The sequence below is a fragment of the Fundulus heteroclitus genome, chromosome 7, assembly GCF_011125445.2.
Source record: "Fundulus heteroclitus isolate FHET01 chromosome 7, MU-UCD_Fhet_4.1, whole genome shotgun sequence".
NCBI classification, from domain to species: domain Eukaryota; kingdom Metazoa; phylum Chordata; class Actinopteri; order Cyprinodontiformes; family Fundulidae; genus Fundulus; species Fundulus heteroclitus.
This window is the reverse complement of record NC_046367.1, coordinates 17,662,782-17,687,603: the sequence shown is the minus strand read 5'-3', so window position 1 is coordinate 17,687,603 and position 24,822 is coordinate 17,662,782. Positions and strand designations below refer to the sequence as shown.

Below are 24,822 nucleotides of genomic sequence, written 5' to 3'. Positions count from 1 at the left end.
ACGTTCTGACATGGTCATTTGTTTACTGCAATCTCCTCCACATGTACTGTACTTTTGGTGAAAAATAAATAAATAAATAAATAAAAATGTGTGGACTGCTTCTTTAACTTTATGGTTGGAGTTGTCCCACCAGACTGGTTCTGTTTGTCACAATAAGTTGCTGTCTGTGATTTTGTCATGCAGCAATAGTTTGGCTTAATGATACCAGCAAAAGCGTACAGACTAGGTTTGTGTCATGGTGTGCTTAGGTACCTGGGCTCAGTCAGTGACTTGCGGAAATATTTATCCCCGCTCAGGTTTTTCCACACTCTTTGACACTAAAAACACTTTTTAACAAACCAACCAAACGTAGTGCCTTTTGGCCAAGTGGAAGTAGACGGCTTTCTTCCCGGGTTGCCGTGTGTTCAGCTCCGTCCGTCTTCCCATCCACTATGACCGGCTTCCCTGCTGAAGCGACGCATGCCCACAGCAGGACGGCGGCCTCACCGCGTTTCTCGAAGCCCATTGTGTCTGAAACATCAGACATATATCTTGCACAAATGTTTCTCCATCCACCTTTTTCATCTCCTCTCACCAACTTCCTTCTCCCTGCTGAGGAAAAGCATCCCCACGGCATGACGCTGCCACCGCCGTGCTTCGTGCTGTGTGGCAGTTGTCACAAACACACACACGTTGGGCACTGGTGTTTTTTCCATCGACTCGTATTTAAGTTTTACATTGCGGATGAGGCTCTCTGCACGACGAGCGTCCCGGATTTCTCGATGCCCTTCGTGGCTGAAACGTCACACGTACACCCTGCGTTGCCTTCTCGCACCTATTTTGCAGCTAAAGCGCGGCGTGACGTCTGCGGCTGCCGTTCTTCCGACATTACAAGCGCAGAGATTTGCTGCTGACCCGTGCAAATAAGAGAAATGGTGGGCAAACCGTTGTGACATTCATTGTATATAATGAAATCTTAATATGGTGCATATTTAAGTGAAAGGTTAGCAACATAAAGGGCAATCGGATTGCCTAGCAATGAATTTTAAGCAGCTATTGATTTTACACTACGAGCTCCCCTCTTCTCTGAATGATAATTTTTCTTTTTTTTTTTGAAATTGCACACCGCTTATCTTAAGGCTTCTCTGGCTAACGAAGGGCAAAGGGATTGAAGGCAAAGATGGGACAGAAAGCCAAACTAACTGTGCCTGATATAAAGCACCTGTTAGCTTAAGTATATTTGACAACAGTGCTATTATAGATATATATATATATATATATATATGTATATATGCGCTGTATATAGGATAGGGGAAAGTAGCGCAATTAGGAGTTAGGGACATATATATATATACTTTTCTGATGCCTCTTGAACAGTTTTGAAATGTGAGAGCTAGACAATTTTATAAACAAGCAACTCTGAAAAATGCATCTGTAATCAAGCAAAGATCGTTATTCGTCAAAGGAACACTGAAAGCTGCAACATAAAGTGTAACTGTGCAGAGATCTGATCCATTCTATGGCACTTTGTTTTTCTATCTAAACTCCTCTTCTATCCTGTCTAGAAACTTGAGATAACACTGTTGCAGCTAGATAAAGTTAGCTTCAAAACTCAGCTCCGTCAGGTAGAGCAATAATAATAAAAAAAAAATAAAACATGTGCTGTGCTTTGTCTGGAGACTGTGCTCTATGTGACCCACCCATCTGGAAAGCAATATTAATGTTTTTGTTGGGTCCCCACCGCACTGAGTCGGTGTTGCCTGCCAGTCAAATGTTAAGGTATTTAACTTTTCCCCCCTTATAATCCATCTGTTCGGCTGTACAATATTACAATTCTTATTATGTGGATTTACGTCCTTCAGCGGGTGAAACGAGACTGGGAACGTTACAGCTCTCTGCTCCGTGTGGGGCTTCGATGAAACAATCTGCTGCAAAAGACGCCTTAACGTCCGTCTTTAATTCGTGATCTCAGGATTGCATCAGCTAACAATTAGTCTCTCGAAAACCTGTTTCAGTCGTGCACAAGACTTGTGTTCTACTGTATATTAAGCAGATCGTTGAAATGTAACATAGCCCCGTTAAATTGCCGGGTTTGGGGACATTTAATCTGTGCAACGCAACAGAAGAAACCAAACATGTTTTAGGAAAAGAGTGCAATGACCTGGTTGCACAGGTGGACACGTCCTTAAAACGGGTACTTTGCTGAAAGACATTTTTAAGCTGATTTCACCTCTTTAGTATGCTCTCACTCTACCATTCAGATTCAGATCTACCAGATTGTGAGGACATTACTTGTGCACATCCCTCTCCAGGTGACCCCACAGCTTTTGTGCCAGATTCTGACTAGGCCATTTCAAAACTAATTCATCTCTCATTAATTCATTATTTTTGTTGATTTGCATGTATGCGTGGCCTCATTAGCATGCTGAAAAACAAAAATCCACCTTCATCTTTAGCTTTCTAAAGGTTTTGGATCAAAGCTGACTATTTGGAACTGTCCTAAATGTCATTCACCTCAGCAAAAACCACAGTTCCATCAGAGGGAAAATGTAACTGGAAATGCCTAAGGACTTCAACCATGGCTGCTGACCGATCATCGCACATCTCCTACAAGGTGGTTTGAGAGTTTAGCCAATCCTGGGTGTCTTCTTTGTAGGAAAATGCTTCTTTTCTCACAATCCCTCTCCTTACCGCAGACCAATGGCGAACACAGGAGATTGCTATCACATGTAGAACACAGTCGGTACTTGCTGGGAATTCCTGCAGCCTCCTAACAGCCTGCCTGACAACTTTCCATCTTTTCTATTCATGAATTCAGGGGAACCGTCCAGGTTTTTGCCGTCCCGCTTTTGTCCAATATGCTTTCCAAATATGGATAAGTCTCTGTACAGATCCATGGTAAATATCAAACTGCAGTGGAGTTTCTTTAAGCCCTCCTCCCAAAAATGATCTTATTGTACAATAAGACTATTTTGAGCCTCTGTAACCTCTCTGCAAACTAAAGCCTTAAGTCTGGAAGTGATCAAATTTCCCACTGATCCAGCTTGGACAGCCCAACTTTGTTTCAGGTGAAACGGATTTACTCAAATTGATGGCAGGTGTAAGACAGACTGTTCAACCTGAATGAAAAATGTGCCTTAACATAGCATTGGTTCAAGGGTGCGCAGTACGGAGCAGGGTGGCAGCAGCTCTTAATGTTTAACATTTCCCCCTCAACAGACCTGTCTGTCTTTTTCTTATTAAAGTTTGGGGGATAGAAGTGCAACAATCTCTTTTTTTTGTTTTGTTTTTGTTTTTAGAACACAAAGAGTTGCATTTTACAGGTTTCTGATCCATTGCATGAAGCAACAACTGCTTCATGTTCTTCTTTCTTTTCTTTGGCTGTTTCTCAATAGAAAAAAAAAAGAAAAAAAGAAAAAAGCACAATGACTTTGTCAAAACAATAACCAAGCCAGGGCTAATTAAATGAGGAATGTTATCAGTGACTCACACAGGACACGCTGGGTCAGAAAACAGGACAACTATGACATCATGAATTTTTTTAAACAATAAAAATAAAAAAGGTAAAAAGGTCAAATACGTGGAAGTGTTTTTTATTTTAGATCTGAGAAAGCTTCTCAGTAGGTCGGACAGCAGGAGCAACTTATTGTTGAATCACAAAGAATGAAAAAAAAAAGGAGCAGGGAAAACAGCTCCATCGGATCTAAAATGACTTTGTTCAGTGCGCGGAGTTAATGAGTTATTAAAGCAGAGCTGAAACATTTCGCTAAAGCAGAGAACAGTTAGTTTTATGTTCTTCAAAGGCTCCCACTGTCCCCTAGCTCCTCCCTCTCTGTACCGTGTGACAACAACAACTCATCCACAGAGCGGTGCTGCACTTTTCAGCTCATTTTCCTCCTGTCATTCCTCCTCCTATCTTTGATCATTGTCCCCTCTCAGATAAAAAAAAGGGGAGAGAATAACTCACTCAGCACGCTTTTTTTTGCGCTCTAAGCTCTTCTTTTTTTTTTTTTTTTTTTTACTTCCCAACTTATCTGAGGAGCTAAACTCTGAAGGATTCTTTCATTTAGGGGTGTCTCGGCAGGCTGGCTTTTTTTACTTTGAACTTCGGGCTGCTCTCCTTCCCCCTCTCGTAAGGTGACCATGGCCGTGCCGGCTGCTCTGATCCCACCAACTCCGCTCGTCCCGCCGCCTCCGATCTCCACTCCCTCCGCCACCACCTCCCCGCCGTCGGCAACTTCGTCGCCGTCTCCATCCCTGGCGCCGCCGCCGGGACCCGGCCAGAACCTGTTCAGATCGGAGCTCCTCGCCACCGGCAGCCCCGGCATCCCGGCCGCGGCTCTGCCCCCGAGCAAGCCCGTCTACTCGACCCCGTCGCCCGTCGAGAACATCCCGCAGAACAACGAGTGCAAGATGGTCGAGCTGCGCGGCGCCAAGGTGGCCTCGTTCACCGTGGACGGCTGCGAGCTCATCTGCCTGCCGCAGGCGTTCGACCTGTTCCTGAAGCACCTGGTCGGCGGGCTGCACACCGTCTACACCAAGCTCAAGCGGCTGGAGATCACGCCGGTCGTGTGCAACGTGGAGCAGGTCCGCATCCTCAGGGGGCTCGGCGCCATCCAGCCCGGCGTGAACCGCTGCAAGCTCATCTCCAGAAAGGACTTCGAGACGCTCTACAACGACTGCACCAACGCGAGGTGAGTGCGGGAGCTCTCCGCTCGCCGCGCGCGTCCCTTCGGAGTGCGGAGGAGCCGTGCGTAAAAGGCGCAGCGGCATGCGATGCGCAAGGGGTGGGAGGCTTTCTTTCTCTCGTGCGGGAACAGCTGGATCCAGCGACTTGCTGTTTTGTCGTTTGATCGTTCCCGGGAATATGTGTGGAAGGTCTGAGTGTGACCGTTGGGTGCAGGTCAAACTGAAATGGGGGGGGGGGTTAAAAACAAAAAAGGTGCGCTCGCATGGTGTGTTGTGCGCCTCAGCAGTTAAAAAAGTTAAGTGAAAGTTTTTAACACGTGCAAAGCAAAAGCTGTGACATGATGGATTCAGCCTGTCTCCTGCGAGCTAAAAAAAAAAATCGATAACGTAGGCGTTGAATAAACTGCAGATCCTGACCTACCGGTTTAAGAAATTAAAAAAAAAAACATTAAATAATGTTTTACAATGTCAATTTCCCGCTTTAGATTTGTGCAGCTCCTTTATTTGCTTATGCTTTAAATGGCTGTAATAAAAAAGTAGGTTAAGTATCTCTCTGTCTATGCCACTGGAGCAAAATGATTTCATTCAGGATAATTTGCTGAAATTACACAAATGGATCAAACAACAACATCAAAGAAAGAGAGAACAATAATTGCGTCATATATTACTTTGTTTCCACTTTTTGGTAGCAACAAAAAAAAAAACAACATACTTGACACTCCTATTAAAAAAGAGTGGATTAAGAAACTTATCTGATCATACAAATAACTAATTTTATCAAAGTGACAATTATGCCAGATTCTTCTTCAGTTAAACATCCTTAATAGTGATAGAATAAAATAAAACAAAAACTAAGTACGTTTCAGCAAATAAATCCATTACACCATACAAAAATCAAGCAATCTAACCTTGATCTGTTTTTGAAAACAGACGGATTTAAGCACAGATCAATATTAGATTAAAAGCCATTTTTTATTGTCCTGTTGCTCCTTGTCTGTGATGCATCGCTCAAGCCTCTCAGGACGGCGGAGCCTGGTCAAATTTACCCTCTCACCTGTCACTGTGATTGATTCTCTATTGATCTCTCCCTCTTGCATTCAGAAATGAGCTGGAAATGCAAATATGATGGAAAGCCTCCCCATAAGCGAGGGAGGATGGCAAAAATAAAAGCAGCTGAAGTCACTTTGATTCTCAGTTTAAAATAGAGATGCAGCAATCAGTCAGATCAAAGACTGAAAAATCGCCCCCCCCCCCCCCCCCCCACACACTTATTAAATGCATCAGAACTGATAAATGCATCAACCAACAGCATGTAAGCTGGTGGACATTTTTTGAGTTACAGATAAATGTCAGACAGATGTTTTCAGGCACAAGAGGAGAAGATCTTGTAATTCTTTCATTTTCTGTTGAATTCAAAACTACTACATTTGTCCAGAAGACATGCAGGATATTTACTTTATTTCTTATGTGATGTAGTTGTAAGCAGTGGAAACTCTGAACTGGTCTTAATCAGAATTGGTCAAGGGAAAACCTGATCAGCTGATGTCTAGTTTAAAAGTATATAGCCTTTAATATTTGTATTTATGTATTCTTTTTTTTTTTTGCAGAATTAACAGTGTGTGAGTTAATGAGAGAAATAAAAATCACAAAGTGAGTAAATTAATCATTTAAAGAAGAATTTAATGTAGATACACCAACAACTCAAGACTGTACTTTTAGAAAGTTTTAGGGTAATTTGATCAAATTCACCATTTCATATTCAAAAAGTTATGCCAGCGTTGTTGATTCACAAAAAAAATTTAAAATATTTAGAATAAGCCGCAGTGTGTAAATTTTGCGCCTGACTTGAAACAGTCGGCCTCACACGCATCTCTGTGCAGCTGTCTGCTGCATGCTTCATATTCCCGTTTTAGCAGCAATTGTCTCAACAGCTCACCTGTGCACTCTGGCGCTTAAGCATCATTTACATAAAGCATCAAGGGACCCAAACGCCACCCCTCCGCTACCCCCGTTATCTACTGCACAGATCCTCCTCTGAAGCTTGTCGTGGAGCTTCAGGTGACAAAGTACGTGGCTGAACTCTCCGGGTTGTCAATGGCGGAGCCGGAGGGGGGGGGGGTTGGTGGGGGTGGGGGTGTGGGTGGGGATGAGACGACCAGCGATGGGGTTAAAGGATAATGCAGTGCCTCGCGTCGCTTTAATGACGCTAAAGTGCTGGGCTATTACGGGCACACGGACAGGACTGTAATTGTCTCTGAAAGCAGCCAGGTTCTCCCGGCGCTGGGCTGAAATCAATCACTCAGACCCGGGCCTGCCTGCCTGCCTGCCTGCCTGCCTGCCCGCCCGCCCGCCTGCCTGCCTGCCCCATTTGGAGAATTACATCACGGAATGGCCGCGGCTTTTCGCGGGGGGATATAAAAGGCTTCTTTCTGTTGCTTTGGAAAGAGTTGATTTTATTTGCAGGGATGTGCCACCTCTCACTGCCGTCTCGGCCCGCTGATACGGCTGCTGACGAAATGATCGCTCTCGAGCAAACGGCGCACAAGCTGCCCCCAGAGGTGAAAACGAGTTCCCTCTTTTTTTTTTTTTCCACCGACTTCCAGGCAGATAAAAAAGGAAAAGGATCCGAGTTCACAGGTTTACCCCACTCGGGTTACAACAACAACAGCCTGCTGCCTGGGATAGTTTAGCTTTTCACCCCCCCCCCCCCCCCCCGCCCCCCAACACACACACACACACACACCCCACCGTATTACACACAGTGTCACTGCTCTTTTTTTTTATACAGTGGCACAGTGATAACAATGAGGTGAATAATACTCCTATACAATGGCTCTTACTATTTCACATGCAGTTTTCCCCCCCTCCTTCTGGCGGTCTATTGTGCTCAAACAACACCGGTCTCTCTTTTTTTTTTTTTTTTGTGCACGCAGTGTGAATGTGAATAGCATCACAGAGCTCCACTACAGCCTGCTGTTTCAGTTTTGATGTGGACACAAACAAGCCAAGCCAAGTTGTTCCCCGCTACGCTCACTGTTTAAACACCTTTAAAGAGTATTGTTCGATGGAATTTCTCTTTTTTGTGTGTGTGTGTGTGCGTTTGTTTGGGTCTGTTTAAGTTGTGCGAGTTTAAGCGTGGGTCCGTTACTTCATTCGAGGCTTTTAAAAAAGTTACGACTTGACAAAAAGAATGCAAAAAATTTTCAACTCGTGGTTTAAAATGCTTTTTATGAGATGCTATGTGTGTGTGGAGCATAGGGTAATGCAATCCTCTCCCTTGCTTGAGGCTGTGCACTGCCAGTCAGCTGGCCGGAAGAAAACCACATCTCTTTCTCTAGCAAGGAAGGCGAATGTGACTGTTCTGAAACATTTCTGACTGTGTAAAGCCATCACAGAAGTCATTACCTGTTCAAATAATTTAATCCAATAAGATACAATTTCCTGTCCTATTGCTCCTACACTGCAGAGAGGGAACTAAAAGTAAGTAGCTTTCATCAAATGAGAGTATTTGTCCTCGATTTGAGCAGGCAAGTTTAAATGATCTGCCAATGGAATAAGATTTTTGCACTTTAAATAGGAACAACTCATCTCCATCACCTTATTCCAAAAGCAGTTTATATAACTATCTTATTTTAGGGGTGAAAATACTCATTCCATTGGCATATAATTGTATTTACCTGCTTAAATTGAGGTCAAATTTACTCAATTCAAGAAAATGTTGCTTACTTTTAGTTTACTTTTTTCAGTAGAGTTTAAAGTTCCTTTTTATGAGATCACAGAGAAAGTGCAGGAGTGACCGCGTGACCGTACGGAGAGTAATGCGGTGCTCCCTCTACATTTCACCTCAAATTTGGTTGTTTTGAACCCCTCCTGATCGTGAAAAACACAATTCTAGTTGCAGTGTGAAAATTTGATGGCAGCCGGCGTCTGTTAATAAGTTGCTGACTTCAGCCTCGCTGTCTGAGCAGATAGCCACACTAGTTAAATAATAATAATAATTTAAGCAACTAACATCAACTGCAAATACCTGGGGGGGAGGGGGGGACAGAACAGAGAAAAGATTTAGTAGTTTGATCAATATTTAGCCTTGACTCTTCTGCCTTCAGTGAAAACATCTACACAGAAGAGCGTTGGTACTGGCTCAGCTACTTTATAAAGAGCAGAACAGCATAAAAGGTGAAATAATCTGAGCAATGCACACATAAAAACTGCCACTTAGTTTAGCAGGTGTTCATTCCTGATTTTTGTTGCTTAATTTTATGTGTCAATATCAAGATAATTATAAATACATGTTATAGATACCATTATTATAATACAAATTAATGCCATTTTATTTCAGTAGCAGTAGTAATAGTTTTTTTCCCCTTTTTTTAAAATAAAAGTGTGCAATGTTTGAAAGTTTTGATCCTAATTATTGTGTAAACGCAGTGTTTTTACTTTACGTGAGAATCTAACAGCAGCCTATCCCAACTTTAAATCACCTAATAAAATCTGTTTTCGAATCGTCAACGCTCAGTTACGGATCATGACGGCTAATCTTTAAAAAAAAATACTAGAAATATAGTCACTATTAACCTCTTTATTTTCTGAAGGGCTCTTGTGCCAGATTACCAGTGTTCCACACTGATCCGGGTTCAGTAATCTCCCCCCCTCTTTTTACATTATATGACTCCGGCCCCTCCAGGAGCCACGGTGTTCCAGCTACTTGTTTTCCTTTTTCCCTTTTCATTTTCCCCGTGGTGGGATGAAAAAAAAAAAAAAAAGGTTCTTATTGCTGCGTGACACTTGAACTCTCTGAAAGGTTATTATAACACGGGGGCGGCGCAGAGATATCGCATATCTCTCATTGGGCTGCTTTTTAGTGTGTGTGTGTGTGTGTGTGCAGGCCATCCGATGCCGGGGCAGCGGTTTTAATTGACAATCATTGTCTACCCCTTGAAGGTTAACCGCACGCCCTAGACGACGTCCCACCACTGGGAACGGCCCCGGCTTTTTCACTTACACGCCCTGCTTAAATAGATTTTCCCCCGGCTTGGTTCAGTCAGGTCTCAGGAAAGCCAGGTTTTTATTTCATTTTATTTATCTTTTTTTTTTTTTTGGCTATATATAAATATAATTGATGCTGATGTGGCTGGGAAGTGTTGCGAGAGTTCTCACCTCTCGTGTTCCTACTTCAGGAGTGTTTATGCCTAAACACACATATTTGCAAATGACGGTAATTGTTTTGTTTAGCGCTCAGTGTGAGCTGCCACCGAGGGTGCCAGCTTGTCTCTCTCCTCTCCTCTCCTCTCCGCTGAGCTCTCTTATAATATATTTGTTTTCTACAAGGCGCGGATGTGTTTACAGGTACTCAGGGGAGATTTCTGGATTCCATTCAAATCATTCCCAGTCAGAGTGGGTGCTAAGATACCCCGTCACCGGGCAACCAGATCCAAGAGGGAGGCTCGGGCGATAATAACTTCAAAAACAGAGTGACAGATGCCTGATTAGAGAAGGAGAAGGAGAAGAGGGGCGGGGGAGAGAGATAAAGATAGACAGGAAAAAAAAGAGAGCGGGAGATAATGGTATACAAAGCTGTTTAAAATCCAAATCTGTTGAAGTACTTTCTCCAAAAGCCAAATTGGCTCCCATATTGTCTTTTTCTTTATTGGAGTAGAGAGAGAGAGAGAGAGAGAATGAGAGAGAGCGACAGCGAGAGTGAAAAAAACAACATTTTAAGTTTTTTCTTTTTTCCCCCCCACATTTTAATCCTTCAGTGGGGATCTGCTAAATTTGATTAGGTACAGTACATGTGCTCAAGTCAACTGTGCAGCTGGCAGATGGTGGCAAGGTGTTGTGTTTTTTATTTTTTATTTCTTCGCAAACAAATAGCCTCCTTGAAAATCAGAATTGCTTTATTGAGTTGACACTCACTGAGCTGGAAAAAGAGCAAATTAAAACAGATTTCTTTTTTTTTTTTTTTTTGGGAAAAAGTCCATAATGCAGCTTGGTTAACTAAACACACTCTCCCCCCATTCTGCTTTTCTTTCTTTCAGGATCATATTTCTGTAGCTTTAACTGAAGCCGAGCCAGGACTCTTAAAAAAAAAGCGCAGATTTCACTTGTTAGAGAGGCTTTGTTTGACACTGTCTAATGTCGTTTGTGGATTTGGAGGCTATTTGCATGGCAAAGAGGCCCCCGTATTGTTAATTTGCCTTGTGGATGCATTAGCTGTCCGTGCTCCTGTCTTATTTGCATGCCTTTACTGGATCCGCAGCAGTGATTGAATTGCCAATTAATTCTTTTGCGCAATCAAATTGTTTTAAACAGAGATGCACCAATCCATCAGGGAGAGCTCGGAATCGGCCAATTTTCCCTATATTGGCTCTGATTGGGGATCCGCAGTGTAACGAATGGAAAAAAAATTGGTTCATCTTTCCATTTATTAGGTGCGTCAAAACTTAGAACGTCTATCAAGTTCAATCCATAGACATATCTATAGACAGCTTGCATTTTGATGTGCTTTTTAAAAAAAATGTAATAAACATCAGATAAAGCATGCTTTGATTCATAACTGGGAATATGTTTGTAAAACTAGAGCTACACCAATTAGTAGGCCAGAGTTTGGAATCGGACGATTTTTGCTTGACTGGCTTTGATCCGTTATCATTTCAGCAAATAACAAAAAAAATAAGCCGTATTTTTCAAAATGATTAATTAACTGATTAGTCTCAACTGTCTCCAGAATAATCTCTTGTAAACACATTAACCATGTAAAAACATGTACTTTGGAAATATCAGATATGTTTCAGAACCATATGGCGTGTTGCATAAACGGAGACGATCTGTTATTGTCTTTTTTCCCTGATGATATCAAAACCATTACCTCTATCAAGGAACCTGCAGCACTTTTTTCATGTCAGACGTTTCTTTTCTTTTTTTTTTTTTTTCCATGCTTGGAAAACAAAACATCGGAGCGGGTCAAAGTGGGTGCCAGCAGGTCAGATTTAAAAGAAACCTGGTATTCTGTATCAGCCAGAAAAGCCTGAAGGGCCTTAAACTTTTGTTTTCTTCTTTCATTGCTAAAGTCTTCAAAGGAAAAGAGTAAAAAAAAAAAAAAAAAAAAAAAAAAAAAACATGGAACTGGGCGGTCAGACCTCAATGAAAGCCAGATATCGGTATCGACCTGGAAAAGCCGGATCAGTACTTCCGCAGTTTTAAGGTCTTGGCTGACTTTTACCCTTCCATCCGACTACCCCACATGACCGATCTTCCATTAGGTGCTTAAGATTCATTTTCACATAGATCTACCTTGGGTCTTTCCTTACGGGTCCCCTTCATATTACTGCGCATTTAGCGAGCACGGCAGAAGTCACTGCCGCTTGTAGCAGGATGTTAAACACTACTGACAGAAGTTAGAGGGAGCAGATGAGATTTCCTGATTGCAGAAGGAATGCCGGCCCTTGCTGGGCTCTGTCTAATATGGTCACATGGAGAAATTGATTTTCCTCAGAAATTAATTAATTTTTCATATAGCCCAGAGCTGGAGTTTAAAAAAAGAGCACATACTTGCTGGTATCCTATTTTCCCCATCTTTTTTTTTCTTTTTTTTCCTTTTTTTTAAAGAATTATTGCCTAATCATATTAATACTTTTGCCCCAAGGATGAAAAGATAATTGTACAAATGCATTTGGAAATATGTATCACTGAGTATTTATGATTAAATTATGCAAATAACTCGGCTCCCATCCTTCGTGGGCCCAGATTGTCTAATTAGGATTGATATGGCGAATAGATGTTGGGGAATCTGAATACAAGCATGTCCAAAGAGCAGAAAATTGAAAATGACAAGGCTGGAATCCTTAAAAAGTGCGTTGAGGTTTTTTCTCTGTCTCTCTCTCTCTCTCTGCTCCTCTCTCTGTCTAATTCAGCGTAGCTGTATCAGGAGTTAATTTTCCCCAGCTTCATTTCTCGTCTGAGCTGACAGGAAAAGGAATCCATCAGGGAAGCAATCTCAGATGGGATTCCACAAATTTCCTCTCCTTGTTTTTTTCTCCCCCTCGTCATTTTTTCCCGAACCAATCAGGGATGAATCTTCTCCTGAGTAAACATGCAGATGTTATTCCTCCACTATCAATGTTTTTGGAGCTTTTTGCTCAATACAAAAGGAGTCATTCTTAATTATTGAAGTTTACCAAGAAAGGAATGTCATCCAACAAAAAGCCCTTTGTGCTTTCGGATTCTCAGCAAAGTAAATCCCATCATATTATCCTGGTCCCCCCCGCCTGCCCAAGAACCAAAAAAACCCAACACAAACAAGGGACGGTTTAATAAATCCAGAAGTAACATTTATGGCTTAAACTGAATCCAACAATGGTAAAATATCATTCATAAATGAAAACAGAGCTATTTTATTGGAATTTAATATATTACAGCAACCTAAAAATGTATTAGCATTCTTAGCAAACCTTGAAATTAATTAATATTTTAATGCAGTAACACAGTCCTAAGATGAAAAATTTGATAGAACCATCCGTTCCCCTACTATAGCTGTAAACTTAAAATAATTGATGCCTATTTTTTATTTTATATTTTGTTCATTTTATTTTCAAGTTAATCAAAGTGTTTAGAAACTTTTAATCACTTATTTGTATTTCCTGGGTATAAATGTTACAAAAAGGCAGATTTCTCCTTTCCACTCTTCAGAATGGGAAAGACACAACAACATGCAACAATTGACTTTAAGGAGTTTTACACATCTTCACCAAGGATACCAATAATTATAGCAGCCGATGCATATGTCAAATTCAAGTTCTCGTCATTCATTTTAATATATATTTAAACTCTAGTGAGAAGTGGCTCAGCACAGGCTGACACTCTGACTGGGGGGCATGAGCTGTGTGGGTTTAACGCCATCCGCTCTCCTCGTGGGTTCAGTGGGACATCACAGGACAGAGAACGACACCCGTTTCCACTCCTCCTCCTTCTTCTTTTAACTTCAGATGTTGGGCACAGCACGGGAACAGCTCCAACGGTATCTATTAAAGTGCTGATCGTTATCTAATCTTTACCTGGTGCTAGCTGGAAAAGCCCTGAAGCTAATGACACTTGAGACTCACAGCACTTTCTGAGCTGGTTCAAAGCGTCTGCTCAGCCGGTTTCATCGGATGAGCGAACGAAGAAAGAAAAAAACAGCCCCGCGTCTGGTAGGTTTTCCGGTGTGAATCATCACAGCGGAAAGGAAGACAAAACATTTCTGATCCTGGAAGCGAAGCTCGATCGTGACGACTTCATGGTCACTGATATTTGTGAAATCTGGATACTCAGGTCTGAATACTTTCAGATATGGCATATCTGTGAGCGATAATTCTTCATTAGATACATAAATAGGTCATATCTAGACAACATGTCTTACAGCACCATTTGAAGTCTGGCAATGATTGTCAGATTGCTCCAGATCTGTCTTTCAAACATGTAAAATGAAATAAATTAATTAATCATTTTTGCAAGTAAAAAAAAGTCATCCCAAACGAAGTCATTAATCCTGAGGTCATTTGCAAATTTTTCAGTTTTTCAGTGAAAAAAAGACCAGAATAAAGTCAGATGAGCTCATGTCAAAGAGTAGCGACGGGCCGATCAATGGAGCAGAGAATGTAACCATCCAAATTCCCCTTCGTGCTTTAATCAGTGGACGGCAGGTCAAAAGCAAAAAGAATCAGCGTTTTTTTTTTAATCCTAATCAAAAATGCATCAAATGTAAAAACTCCCACAATTTTCTGTCATTAACTAACAGCTTGCACTGTGATGTACTTTTTTTATTTATTAAAACTCGTACAAAGCTGGGTAATTATTTCATTTTATCAAATTCTAAACACCTACTTCTAACAAAGAACATTCAGACCAATTTACTTTGCTTTAGTGCGTCACATTCCTCGAGATAATAAAAGAAAAACAACAAACTAACCTGAATCGGGACCTGGACCTGAAAGAAACCGGGTAAACGGCATCATCCTCGAAAAAAAAAAAAAGCCTGATAGCTGCGTCTGTGTTAGAAAGTCAGGAATATTTTGGTTATTTATAGGGTTTTATTTATTTGCTGTTCACAGCTAAGTGTGCGGCTCGTTTCATTCGAAGCTCTGTAGTTCTTCCTTTTTTTTTTTTTTTACCCAATCAGAGCCACACCCAGAGCCGCTTCTGGATGGCTCTGCACACCTGTAGAGGTTATGAGCGCGTGGGGGTATCAATGTCACCAGGTCAACACATTTTCATCTAACACTGACATCTCGCTTTGCCTTTCACCCTCTCTCTCCCTTCCCCTCTCTGCCTCTGCTGCCTCTCTCTGTGTGCGTCTCCCTGGGCCAGCCAAGTGAGAATATCGGCGGGAGTCTTTATTGGTTGCAGCGCTTGGGTTTCTCTCCTCGTAGACTCAAATGTCACCGTCTCCCTGATGTTTCTCTAAAATCGCCTGTGCCACCACTCACTGTGGCGCCTGGCTATTATTACCCTCCTCTTAAAGAGTGACAGTCGGGTCCTCGGAGATGTGACACAAACCCTCCGCGGATGGAGCCGCATGTAGCGCTGTGTCAATCTGCCGCTCGCAGCCAATCAGGCTGCAGGAAAAGCAGATCAGCGTACTGTAGACCGGGAATGCCTGGTCGGGACGGTTTAGCTCCACACCGTCAACTTGTGAATGTTTTACTTGGCCTATGCAGGTGAACAGTTACTTGAGTCATTTTACTATTAGGTAGGGGCTATTATGACACCCTCATGCTATGGGAACTATGTGTAAAAATACCAGCCTTTTACAGTATTTACAGAAAATATTAAAACAGAAGTGCATAACTGTACGATTGGATTGCTTATATCTGCAATACAACAGCAACAATTGTTTGTACTGATGCTAAAATACTATAAAATATTGATTACTGTAGTTGCATAATGTTATCTATTTTGATGAAGACAAATTATTTTCACTCAGAAGATTTGATTTAAAATCCCCAAGCAATAAGAGCCTACAACCAAGGAACTCACAAGCTTTGGCTTTGACGGTTATGCGCACCACCAGGCGGGCACCTTCTTCAATTTCTTCAGAAATTAAACGTTTCTAGTATATATTTATTATTTAGATTTTTATACCTAGACTTGAGCAAAAATATAGGTGTGGCTTTCAAGCCTTAACCATTTTTGCTGTGGTAGCCTACTCCTTATAGAGTAACACAAGGATATGAACGGGGATGCACAGAGAAATTGGCAGGTGACTGGAATTGGCTGAGTTTCAGCGTTTCCATTTGCCCGTACTGAAATGGGTAAGAAGGCTTTTGTTTATTCTCTACCTTTTGCGTTGAATATGTTGCAGGAAATGACTGGAAATGAAGAGGCCTTAATGTTCTGATTCTGTTAGATGTACAGATTTTTTTTAGATTTGTCTTTTAAACATGTTTCATGTTCCTATGATTCTAATGGTTCTGATGGTTTTGTTTGTGTGTGTGTGTGTAACTATGTGACTTATTCGTAGTGCAGCTGCCTATCTTGGCCATGACTCCCTTGAAAAATAGCTTTTTCCTGGCAAAATAAAGGTTTAAATAAATGAGTAAATCTCTGGCCCTGGTAAAAAAAAAAAGAAAAGAAAATCAGAACACTGAATGCACCATACCAAACACAACTTACAGCCTGTGTTAACAACAACACCCTTCGGTGTGGATCTTGTTACTGAAAGAAGAAGATTTAAAGTTAGTAACACAAGTTTCAATTTCAGTTTAATCATATATCGCCAACACTTCTTCTCAAGGCACTTTACAAAAAAAAAAAAAAAAAAAGATATAATAGGAATGCAATGAGACATGGTCTTGTGATTGGATTTGACAGACTTTCGCCATAACCGCCCCTGAATAGTAAAGCAAAATGTAGTCTAGTTGTGATCACTGAATTCACCTTTCAATAAGGGTGGCCTCAACAACATCACTTTTTTAGTATTTTCACTAAAGGAAAAAGACTTAAAGTTAGTGAGTTTCACCAGTATCAGTCTGGTGAAACAGTGATGTGGAGAAGCTTTTTAAAACCAGCCTGTATTTTAATAAACATGCAATTGACTTAGAAAACATACACCTGCTGAGCTTAGAAGCCGTGCGCTTATTGTGCCGAATGTTTTCTGAACGTTTTAGTTGTCCTCATGGATAAGTCAAGTATGACGGACAGATATTAGCTGGTTAATTAGTCAGGCTATCTGCTGGCATAGTCAGCCTGCGTGCTGCTGCCTAACAGACATGCTGCTCATAGCTTGCCAAATGCAGTTTTGAAGTATCTCAATTAAAGTGATAGGAGGAGCTCCTTTAGTTTCAACATTACTGATTGGTCTTGGACATTTTTCCAAACAGCCTTGTCCGTTTGTCTTACAATCAAGGGGGGAAACTGTAGCCAGCTGAGCAACAGTCTACAGCTACAGGTGGCAGAGGCCTGCCTTACGCTACGGCCCAAAGCTCCTGTGGCCTTCTCTGGTGTCATACTAATAGAACTTCAATTGAAAGAAGTGGATGATTGAAATGTTTAGTGGTTTTTAAATAAGATATACTTTGGTATATCTTAATGTCAGTAACTGGCCTTTGCCTAATTCCTACTATTTCCTAAGTTTGTCAGAAAATACAGTGTCCTATATAGGGAAATAAAATGATTTAGGAACATACATTTATCCCCGTGCTACGTTCATGTTGGTTTAAAGGGACAAGCAGTGCGTGTGCGTTTGTGTTTGTGTGTGTGTGAGACAGAGTGAGCAAGAGAGAGAGAGAGAGGGAGGGAGACCCCCTCGCACAACTTCACATATGAATGGTCTTGTGTGAAAAGGAGGATGAATTGAGTCAAGCTGACATAGCATGCCAATAAGCTTTGTCTCATTCCCAATGCCGTATTCATTTGTGCCACCGAGAGATTTATTGCATGATTGACAATTATGAGAGGGTGACCTAGTTCTTTGTGATGGAACAAAAAATGGTTTTCATCAGTTGCCTTTGCTTTCTTTTTGCTTTGTCTGCGCACATGTGACGCTCCTGCCTGCTGAAGAATAGGGAGAGCATCCCTGCCATGAGACACTTTACTTCTCCTCCCCTCCGCCTCCGCTCCGTCTCCAACTATTGAGACCCGGGCATTTTTTATTTTATTTTTTTCCTGTAATGGCTTCATATATTTTGCATAGAATCACATCATCCAGCATGTATCTCCAACAGCAGGAAAAAAAAGAAATGAATTTCCTACCCCATTAAGCAATCTGAGCTGTCCAAAATGGCACACGCCAAAATGACATTTGTACAAATGCTGTTCGATTTGCTGCTTTGGTTTGGAAGCATTGCATTTGCGTGCATGTGGCCTAATGTGCTATTTGGTTTATTTATTTTTTTGGTTGTTTTTCACCCACAACCCAAATCCACTCATCCTTCATTTACCAACTTCTTCCATGCCGCACGTTTCCCGATTCCTTTTATTTCTCCGTGGTTCAGTCTACCTGACTATTAGTCGTGTGAGTGTGCGAACCAGTCAAGCTTAGATTACTACGACTGCGAGGAGGAGGTCTCCGCTCCTCCTGGGACTCCTGCTTGACTGGCCCCACAAATGATACAAGCCAGGGGTTTAGTTTGGAGTTAATATCCTGCAAAATTGTCCTGCCCGGCCTCGGCAGAACGGCGGATGATTAAATGACACGAGCATATCAAAAACATTTTTCTCAGACTAGTGGCTGTTAAGTGTTGCGCCGGTGCGGCCCCGTCTCCCAAGGTTACCATTAAAAAGGGAGGAATATTCACTGGGAAGTGGGTGTCATTGAGCTGCGATTGTGTGTGTGTGCCCCGCATTAGCGTGTGTATACCTGCTTTAGATGTCTCTAATAATGCCTTGTTTGAGTGGCAATAATATCTCAACAGGATTTCAGGGTCTGTATGAGAGGTTTGGTTGGAAGGTTTAGAGGACATATGCTAATTCTGCTTGGGAAGAATCATCTCTTCCAGAAACACATCCCACTAGAGTTTTCCCCCTCATACACTGGGTGCCAGACTTCCCCTAGTGACAAAAAAAAAAGGCTTGAGGCTCCAAAGTGATCCATTTTATCCTTTCTTTTTCAAAAGGATGCTGTGCTTTGTTTTAACCTCAGCAGGAAAGGAGATGAAAGGCAGCGTAATAAAGCTGAAAGGTCTTTCTGTAGTTATCAAATGGCCTTTCACTCCTGACCTTTAAGATGCCACAGTAAGGACTGGAGACAATACTAGAAATACAGATCGGTTTTCGGAGATCAAACACTGCTTTGTATGGTTTACTTGCAAGGGAGAAGAAAGAGCAACCTTTCACAGGACATCATTTGATCAAGGGGAAAAAATAAACTCCAAAACAGTTCGAGAAGAATAAACTTTGTTGATGGAACCTGGACTTAAAAAGAAAGTCTCGCTTTCAGGATCAGAGGTTGTGTGTCGAGCCATTGAAATTTGTCTGTATTGGGTATGCAGGCGGCTTCAAGTAACAAGGTTTTTAAGTAGAAAACGCAGATATCGTCATACCTTTATTACAGTTGAAAGTTATTTTATTGAGTTGTGAGAAAATGACACCGTAGTGACTGTAGTTTTCTCCGGCTGTATGGAAACAGAGAGTAATGCCGAAGTCATGCCTCCCATTCAGTGTAGTCATCTGTAGCCGCCCAAAAAGGTGCGTTGCAGCCCTACGTTTTTGTGACGCTAGCAGGGACAGCAATAGTTCCAGTTAGAGGGCGGCACTAGATTTGAAGCAGATGACGCTACAAACTGGTCAGATCATGAGTAGAATAAGTAAAACAGTGAAACAAAAAAAAAATGCAGTTTTACCAGTGTGAATAATTTATCTTTGACGGAACAAATGAATTTTCTGACAGCATCGATATTCTGGTAAGAAATCCTTTCATCTCTATTTCGTCATCTATTTTCTTCTTCTCTGGCTCTGAGTAGACGGAGTAAAACTTGCAAGTTGTCGCCCCCTGCAGTGAAAACTGTAACTCTCTGCTTGTTCCGTTTCACAACAAATATCATGACTAGGTGCAATTGAGTCTTCATGAGACTTTAAAACTTTTTTATAAAAATTAGGCTAAAGCGGAAGTTCAATTGAGGAAACTCATCACCTGCCACCATCCAATCAGAGGCGGATCGGCCTCTGATTGGATGGTGGCAGGCGATGAGTTTTTCCTCTCCACAGTCGCTTCAAGCTTGCTCATCATGGACAGTTCATGCAAACCTGTGTTTATCAAGTTGGACATCTATCTTAAACAGTTCATCATATGGATTGATGAAACTTCTTCTATCTCCACTCCACCACCAGTTTCAGACCTGGGGGTAACATCCCTGTTCTCATACATCTACTTATGCATATTAAAGTATAATTCAGCATTAATGTTCCTGCCGAGGTCTAAGCGCCAAAGACTTAAATTATCGTGTCAATAAAATCCTTCTAATTGCCATTTCATTCTCTGTGAGTTTTTCAGATTGAACTATATTTGTCAAAGCTAAGAGCAACTGAGCAGAATAACGGGCCAATTAACCAACAAATAGCAACTTGTTGTCATAGTAGTATCGGTGATGCCTATTCTGAAATAAGATCTGATTTCAATTCCTGTTTGAGAGCTATAATGTACATCAGAGATTTTTTAATCTGCTTATCAGGGCCCACTGTTTCCACACATTGTACTTAAATAAATGGTGGATTAACGGTCTTCTGCAGCACTGAGGACGTAATGCTGTCATTTGATTCAGGCGTGCTGGAGCAGAGACTTGTCTAGAAAATGGACAGTGGGTCCTGAAGAACAGGATTGAAAACCAGTGATTTGCAATATTCACATTTTTTCATTGTATTATCCTTGCTGTGACTAGTCTTTCAATTACAGCATTAATGCTTAAAGTAAAGACAAAATACTTGCGAACTTCCCATTTTAAACTATCTGTAGCAATTAGCACGATTACTGTAGTTAAGATAACTCACAGCAGTAATGCTATATTATTGTTAATAATTGCACGTTGTTCCTTATATTCCCAGTACAATGTAGATTTCTACCTTAACTCTTAGGATTTCCAAAAAGCTGAAACATTTCCAAATCCAGCATGTTTCATAACAGACCGGTGTTAAAAGCTCTCAAGTACACAACTGAGCAAGTTTGCTGTAATATACTCAGCCCTGCTGATATCTGTTTCCCATGTTTAGTGTAAAGTGTTACTTTAAATAGCTTCCTATAGCCTTGGGGCTTCCTCTCACATAACTTCTAAACACCTTATAACTATGAAAAAAAGAGCAAAATGTACACTTTTTTCTGTCCTGAATTGTAAAGTGGAGGATCCCAGATTCAGAGAGGAAACAGAAAGCAGGCAGATGGAAAACAACGTATAATGAGGCGCATCTAAACCTTACAAAAACTAGAATGTATAGGAGGACCACAAGCTAGAGAGGTGATCACTGACCGAGGAGCAGGTGGTTGATTAATCCTTGCCTTCTCTGCTGTGAGAGAAGGCAAGGATTAATCAACCCTTGCCTACAGAACAAAACCACGAGGAATCTTAAAACCAAGGAATAAACTGAAGATGGAAATCAAAAAGCGACAAATCCCACAAAACCAAAGTCCTAAAAATCATGACATCTTTCTTCAGTGACAACAACAACACTGAAGAGTGTTGTGTTTTTAGCACATCCTGTTTTAGCATGGTTATGGTGTGCTTAATGGTCAGGAAAAAGATTGTAATTTGGAGTTTCCGTCCGGGCCAGTCACCGGCCAATACGTCTATGCATCTCCACTAATGTTACTCTCTAATGGAGTAGAATGGCAGTATAGGAAAACCAAAGTAGCAATATAAAAATGTTATGAACAACCTAAATATAACTGTAGTATGAATGTGTTTTATTTGGTTTGCTGTTGATGCTCTGTTTTAAACAGAAGTAATTACATCATGTTATAGATTTTTCTACATCAGAGTATTTGTAAACTAGGGAGAATCTCACGCCCAGTCTGTTTTTATTTTTATTTTTGGATATGTGTACACACCCATTCAGGTTTCTGTTCGCTCTCTGTGTTTTCAGTTACAGACTAGTCATAGAAACCTTTATTTTTTTTTCATTGCACTTGTTTCTATTTTCATGTCTAATGTTATTTCCAGCTGATGCTGTCATCCGAACGACCTTTCAAAACGCACAATGAGAAAAAGCCAAAGCAAAGACCAGCAGATGAAATGAATGCGCAGGCTCTCTGAATAGCATTTGAAGATGTTTGAAACTAACTGTCAGCTTAAGTTTTGAAGCACAAACACACACACACGCGCGCGCATTCGCAATGGCGCATGGACGCCCTCACACATACTAATAATAATAATAATCGATGTCTGTCAGTGTGGCTAACTGGCGCCCAGTGTGTAGCTGATGGTTATATGTGTGATGTGGGCAGGAGCGGGATCAAGTTATTTAAAATGACAAGCTACTGCAGTGCAGTGACAGGCCTACAGTATCTAGCAGACCAACCCCTTCCCCCCCCCCCCCATCTCTCATCCACAAACGGACTGACGACAGAGCACGCTAATCATGCTCCTAGATGGTAGAATGTTATCGGGATTCTCGATGGCACCCAGCATTCCTGTCATTCTCGACATTCTTCGGAGGGCCACTCAGAGCCCGAGCGCAGAGTGTCAGTGCCTGGGCGGACCCCGAGGGGCTCTGCGTGTGAGACCCTGTCGGGGGCCCGCCGAGCGCCGACCTGTTGACAGCTCCTTGGCACTGTTGTCTCAGCGGGAAGGCATCAGTCGGCTGCACCAGAGGAGAGGCTGTGGATGAAGGCTGTCTGTCTGGACAGTGGCGAGAGAGCGGAGTTGGAGGAGATTAGGCTTCACCCGAGGGGTCATTGTGTTGGCCAGAGCGGGCTTGCGAGCCTCTCTGGCCTCGGCATTGTTAAAGGGAAAGGTCAGGTCCGCCGGCCGGGCCGAGCCCATTAAGTGACCAGCGCTATGTCTTCCTGGAAACCTGACTATGCTTTCTCTTAACTACAGAGTGGGGAGGGGAAAAAAAAAAAAAAAAAAAGCAGCTTTAAAAAGCTGAGGTCGGCCATATCCTGATGTGAACTGGAGACCTCAGTTAATTGAAAAGAATATTACTGTGTACTCATACAGAGGCATTGCAATCATGCCCCTTCATAACACAGAGCATGTTTCATTTTTCAAAGTGCCACTAATTGTTCCACAGTAGCCCTTCGGTAAGTGTGTACTCTACTAGGGTTGGGCAACACGGCCTCCGAAGGATATCATCGTGTTTCAAGAAAGTTTTTCAGTAATGGCACTTATAATGAAACTGTACAAGGTAAGATATAGTGAAGGAAAGATGTGAAGAAATTTACCTAACAGCAGTAGCGGTATTTATTAATTCAAAACGTTTGTAGTCTTTAAGCTTATGCTTCATTATGGAGTCATCATTAAGTTGAATGCAACCTTTGTATAAGGATAAAATATGGTGTACAGGAAGTTTAATGTATTGAGCATATCTTGTGATTTTAATTTTTGTTTAGTTTTCTTATCAACATTTCTATTTCTATATGACCCGGTGTATAGAATGCACTTAGTAATCATCGCCCTTAAAAGGATTGTTTGGATTACTTTCCGTGAGGTTCTGTAAAAATGGTATCAGATATAGTCCCCTTACTTGTTGTAGAAAGATGTCAAATTGCAGTCAGTTTGTTTAAAAGTAAATGCATTCTTAGAGCGCCTAAAGAATAATTCCATTTTAGCAGATTTTAGTTATTTTAAAACAACTTAAATTGACAATATTCATGTTCTTGAGACACAACGCTAAGTTATATTGAGCAGCACACTTTCTATTTACTTTTCTTTGGTTTTATGCTAAAGTTACGACGGCTGGCTCCGCTTGCTGTGTTGGTCCGCTACATGAGCAGATCTGCCCAGTCAGCTGATTGTGAGTCCACAGGGATCATTTTTTAAATGAAATGAGACTCTAAAAAGCACTATCCTGACTCTCGCCAGATGGATTCGGTTCCGCAGAGCTCCACCCATCCATCTGGGATTGCTCTATTGGAGATATATTTCAGAAGGAGGGACCTTATCAAAAAGTCTTGCATACGATTGGATAAACCACTTGTCCGTCATCTTTACCGACGTGCTACTTCAACCACTCACATCGAAACCGACATCCAAACTGAAACCATCGTTTCCACTAACAAAAGCCTTCAAAGCCGTTTTCTGGTGTTCTTTTTAATTAATGTTCGGTAGATTGGGCAATACTGATGAAATAGCATCAGCAACATCGCTGCTCACCTGGATGAGGGAAGGCTACCTCACTTAAAACAACGCCCAATTCGGCTGTTGGGATATTTTTCGCGATGTGAAAAAGCAAAGACTTTTACACCTTTACGCCTGCGGTTTCTGTCTCCACAAACAGATTCTCATTTCAGAAGTGCACACAATAGGTTTGTTCTGTATTTTCAGCCCCATTTTTGTATTTTTGCGCACATGGCACGAAGTGGTTCTCGCTAAAAAAGAGAGCTACTATTTGTTGCAAAAGGTTACACAAACATAAAAAACTAGCTAAACTAACACATATGGGGCCAAGCTGTTAGAGTAGTACTTAGAGTAGTTAGAGTTGTAGGTATGCATATCTATTGGTATTTTCTCTACTCTCAATGATTGAAGGGAGGCTCCGTTTTAATCTGCTGCAACTGAAGACAAAACCAAGCGACTGTGCTGTAACACATTCAACTTTCCTGCTAATTGCTGAAACCCTGTTTTCTCTTGCAGCCTTAATGAACTGCAGATATATTTCAACACATAGTATATGATTGTTGTTGTTGTCATTAGCTGTTGGCACTCACTCTTAAGTGATAAGCATATTAGAGTTTTAAGAGAAGCAGGTTTGTTCAGTTCCCGCCCACTGCAAGTCTGGTCAGAAATGATCAGATTCCAGTAACAAGTCAAATTCTCAACGCATCTCCGTCGTTACATTCAGCCCATATATTTGAAGTTTAATGGAATCATTCCACTCCGATAAACTTTTTTTTTTGCAAACCTCCCTTTGTCACCAAAATCTCTGTTCGGTTAATATAAACGCACCGGGAAAGTCTCTGCTCCGCCAAATATCCAGGTTAAGTGTGGACAGGACCGCGTCCCGTACGGTACGAGCGAGAGGCGGCAGAAGGTG

The 24,822-nt window shown here is 41.6% G+C and overlaps 1 protein-coding gene across 6 annotated transcripts in view; it reads left to right on the top strand.

Annotated features, from left to right (window-relative positions):
- The first annotated feature begins 4,086 nt into the window (after positions 1-4,086).
- Positions 4,087-24,822, top strand: part of dachd (dachshund d) — a 151,778-nt gene continuing 131,042 nt past the window's right edge. For all 6 annotated transcript variants that reach the window (XM_036139069.1, XM_036139068.1, XM_012864406.3 and 3 more), the window contains exon 1: positions 4,087-4,673. In XM_036139069.1, the coding sequence (XP_035994962.1) occupies positions 4,123-4,673 (551 nt within the window). In that variant the 5' untranslated portion in view covers positions 4,087-4,122. The remainder of the gene's footprint in view (positions 4,674-24,822) is intronic.